The sequence below is a fragment of the Orycteropus afer genome, unplaced genomic scaffold (genome assembly GCF_000298275.1).
Source record: "Orycteropus afer afer isolate SDZICR_OR568_19922 unplaced genomic scaffold, OryAfe1.0 scaffold00084, whole genome shotgun sequence".
Taxonomy (NCBI): domain Eukaryota; kingdom Metazoa; phylum Chordata; class Mammalia; order Tubulidentata; family Orycteropodidae; genus Orycteropus; species Orycteropus afer.
In genome coordinates, this window is record NW_006921671.1 from 10,887,275 (window position 1) to 10,891,929 (window position 4,655).

Sequence of the window (4,655 nt, forward strand, 5' to 3'; positions counted from 1 at the left end):
TATATACATCTCGTATTTCCTTATAGATACTGACTTTATAAGGTATTGGGAACACAGAAATATTTTCCAATATAGATATTATTTAAGAGAAAGGGCATTGAACAAAACATTTCAGAAGATGCCCCTTCCCATAAAATTTAGACAAAAAACAAGTTCCTGCTATTTCAAATCATAGTTATGAGTTAAGAAACAAAGAGAAATGTTTGACAGTGTTAGACTCATGAAATTAATATGTAAAAGTTCTGCACCCTGGGAATGTGCTGTGATGTAACATTTGTCTCAAAGTTTAATTTGTTGGTTAAAGAATGGATTCATCTTTGGCATCTCCTAGCCAAAAACAAACAAATAAACAAACAAACAAACAAACAAAAACCAGAAAGAATTGTGAATGATTTGCAGTGGTAAATGGTTCCATTTCATTTTCTAACATTTCCAATTGAAAATGAATTTCATCTGTGAGATATAGAAACTTTGGAAAAAAACCTTTATTTATTTACTTATTTTTACAGTTAAAATAGATTAACTTTTATAATTGTAATCTTTCAGAAAATATGATGCTTAGAGTTCTTACCTCATCAGAACCCGATCCAAAAATCAGCAAGTCAAAAGGAATTGCTGCAACCATGTCAATCAGGAACCAGCCTTTGAAGTAGTGTATTGCTATTTTGGCCGGATCACTTACCACTTCTTCATTCTGATTTACATAGGTTGTTCTGAAGTTTATTAGAATATCTATGATAAACATGATATCCACAATCAAGTCTACCACATTCAAAGGGCTACATGAATAGCCACATTCTCGTCTTTTCTGTTCTTCTCTGTCATTGAGGAGAAAAGCTGCAGAATAGGGGGTGAATATAGCAGTGTATATGACCAACAGCAGAATTAGCCAATCCCAGACTGCCTTGAAGGGGCTGTAGTGTAATATCGTAAACTTGTTGATGCGTGGCGTCTGCAGTTTATATTCTGGCAGGACATCTGCTCCTAAAGAGAGAACCTAAGTATAGAAAAGAAAACCATTATGTTACGTAAAAATGTCATTATTTAATCTGGTAAACGTTTAAAAACATTAGGGTAATTATGCAGAAAAATTTACTAAAAAGGAATTCATGCCATTTTGAAGTACCCATACACTTAAAGGGACCCATATAAACCCCTGTGATGCAATGTATTTGGTCTGCACCAACCTCATTGATATTTCTTGATAAATATGCTTTACATTGAAATATAATGACTATCATCACTGACATGCTAAAGAATCGTTATTGGTTACTTTGGAACATACTTCTACTCAGAAATATATGGCTGTTTTTAGAAAATTATAAATTAGTTTTGATACAAGAGTAATTCAGTTTTGACACCTAAGAAAGAATTTGCTGTAATGAACCCTGGCAATCTACTAGGATCCATGGTCATATCGAATTTACTTACACTTAATTTATAATTAAACCTTGATAAATTAAACTCAACTCATTCAAATCTTTAATTTAGCAGAATTTTCTCACTGAGAATTTGTTTTTAAAAAGGCAAATGAAACGAAAATAAACATGTAACACATAACAGCTTTTTTAAAAAAACTTTTTAAACTAAAGGAGTTGAGGAGAGCATTGTATATTCTGGGATAAATATACTTTTACCTCAAATTCTCCATATACATCTAGAGAATCGTGAAAGGAGTATGATACAGTAAGATGTTCAGAATATTGATCTGTAAATGTTGCAAGATTCTTAGGTACAAAGGGATGCTTAACCTCTAAGTTTTATTCCTACATAATAAGGCATGGGGTATCCTAAACTATATTACCTTTTAGAGCCTTAGGTTATCTGAAAAAAAATGAGATTTAAAGTTGAATTGTGACTTTATCAGGTAGAAAAGAACATGAGTTCGTGATTTTAGAGTGAGTTTCAAGAACACACTTTGAAACAAAAACATTAACTAGTTACTCAATTGGAGCTCTGGTGGCATAGTGCCTAAGGCATTTGACTGCTAACCAGAAGGCTGGCGGTTCAAATCCACCAGCCGCTCTTTGGAGGGAAGGTTGGGCAATCTACTTCCGTAGTGATAACCACCTTGGAAACCCAAAGAGGGGTCGCTGTAAGTCGGATCCGACTCCACGGCAGTGTCTTTGGTTTGGTTTAGCTACTCAATAAATGTTGTTGTTGTGTGCCGTCGAGTCGGCCCCAACTCATAGCGACCCCTCCTTGGGTTTCCGAGGCAGCATCACTACGGAAGTAGGATTGCCCAACCTTCCTTCCGAGGAGTGGCTGGTGGGTTTGAACCGCCAGCCTTCTGGTTAGCAGTCAAGTGCTTTAGCCACTATGCTACCAGAGCTCCAGTAAGTACCTTTAACATAGAGGTTTTAACAAATTTATTGATGGTTCCACAAATGGCATATGCAGAAAGGAAAGGTAGATTATAATCTTATTCTATGAATATCCCACATATGACATGCAATGCCCTAATTTTACTAATTGTATTTTCTCAGACTAGATTCTTCTAGGGAGCTCTGGTAGCATAGTGGCTAAGGCCCTTGACTGCTAATCAGAAGGCTGACGGTTCAAACCCACCAGCCACTCCTCGGAAGGAAGATGGGGCAATCTACCTCCGTAGTGATACTGCCTTGGAAACCCAAGGAGGGGTCGCTATGGGTCGGGTCCGACTCAATGGCACATAACAACAACAACAGATTCTTCTAAACACAGCTAATACACTATCTGCTTTGCTTTGTGGACCACAGGCAATCCTCCAATGTTTACTCAAAGAATGCTACTTCTGTGATCTTGGTAATTCTATTTATATTGGTTTAATTTGATTATAATAATAAATTATTATTTCAGGCAAATTACAATCGTATGTCTTATTGTCATATCTCAGACATTTTTTTCATGTTTGACCAGTTACCATACCTTTTTTAAAAAAGAACTTGAGAAGTTAATTAACAACCCCAAATGAGATTCAATAAGACTTTTGAAAAAACAAGTGTTCAGCTAAAATAGGAAAAGCAGCTTTTAGACAACAGATAAACTGATTTAATTAGCCTTGGAAACAAATAATAAAGAAGCTAACCATTTATAACTGGATCAGAGTAAATTTGAACCAACCAGTTTATGGAGAAAACAGGGCTTTATTTTAAGATCACATGAGAGATGACAAGAATTAATTTTTAGCACATATACACAAATCTAAAGTCAGTTCATTATTTTTGACATTAAAATTCTCCAGTACCCAAAATATATGTATATATGAGTATAAGACTTTCAAAATCCAAGTAAGAATAATGTTTAGATTATCTATCATTTGGTGAGAGCAGGTTAATAGTACAGAAAACTAATGTAGGGCATTTTGGTCTGGAAGAAATTAGATATTTCTTGAAGCATCATCATATAACTCCCCCTTCTCAAAAACCAGCAGTAACTACTCAGTATGTACAAAATAAAATGCAAAACCTTACTCTGAACTTCAATGTTATCTAAACTTCAGGCCCATTCTTTTTCCAAGCTCCTCTCTCATTAGATTCCTCTATGCACGTTGTGTCCTTTATAGTAAGTAACCAGACTACAAACTTCAAGCTGCTGAGATCTTTCCAATATCCCCTAAATACATAAATAATTCGTTTTTCTCATTAAAAAGGTCACCCAAAGAGAACAACGACGACGACAACAATGGGGGTGTTTTTTATAGACAGGAATATTTGCCTATGCTCGATCACTGTTTATATGACATGCTTTTGTTACCAACCAGTTTCCCAGACATGGCAACTCAAATACTTGTTTCAGCAAAAGTATAAGTTAGAATGGATCAAGCACCTTGAAGCTGCCTCTAACTAGCAAAAACTGTTAATGAAACACTTTCCATTCAACATGCACAGATATTCATCAAGAGGCCCTGGTTTATAGTTAAGAGCTTGGCTGCTAACCAAAGGTTGGCAGTTCGAACCCATGAGTGGCTCAGGGGAAAAAAGATCTGGCAATTTGGTCTCTTACTGATTACAGCCTTGGAAACACTATAGGTTAGTTATACTCTGTTCTATAGGGTTGCTATGAGTTGGAATTAACTCACCGGCATACAAGAGACATTTGTTTACCATTTAGAAGACCACCGTGCTAAGAGCTGGAGAGGTAAAAATGGAGAAGATCTGTAGGAAAATGGGAGCCCATCAGAGGCCCATCAGAATTGAAACTGAGTAAAAGTTAGAAGAGGAGGCAGCTGTGGGGTGAGGAAGTTGAAAAGGGAAGGATATTCTAGAGAAAGGGAACAAAATGGACAAAGGTAGAGAGGCATAAAAATAATGTGTATGTTGTGGAATTGTAAGCAGCCTGACATGCTGAAGGACAAAATGTAAGATAAATAGCACTGAAGGGAGATGGTGATGAGGGGCAGTGTCAGGCTGCTGAGGCCTTAGCTGACAAGACAGGGAGCTCAGACTTTGTTCTTTAAGTCAGAGTTTCTCACCCCTGAATAATACACAGAATCATTTTAAAGAGAAAGACATGGCAGAACCCCAATTTTGACTTGTGAATGTTACTTATAGTGTTACTTAAATAAACACAAAAATAAAACTAAATTGTAAACTTTTTGCTTATAGCTCTTACTCTGATTACAAGAGGAGCTCTGGTAGCATAGTGCCTAAGGCACTTGACTGCTAACCAGAAGG

The 4,655-nt window shown here is 36.3% G+C and overlaps 1 protein-coding gene across 1 annotated transcript in view; it reads right to left on the reverse strand.

Moving 5' to 3' along the window:
* KCNH7 (potassium voltage-gated channel subfamily H member 7) overlaps positions 1–4,655 on the reverse strand; it is a 250,790-nt gene that overhangs the window by 105,456 nt on the left and 140,679 nt on the right. Inside the window, exon 6 of the mRNA XM_042781076.1 lies at positions 572–997. Coding sequence (XP_042637010.1) covers positions 572–997 — 426 coding nt within the window. The remainder of the gene's footprint in view (positions 1–571; positions 998–4,655) is intronic.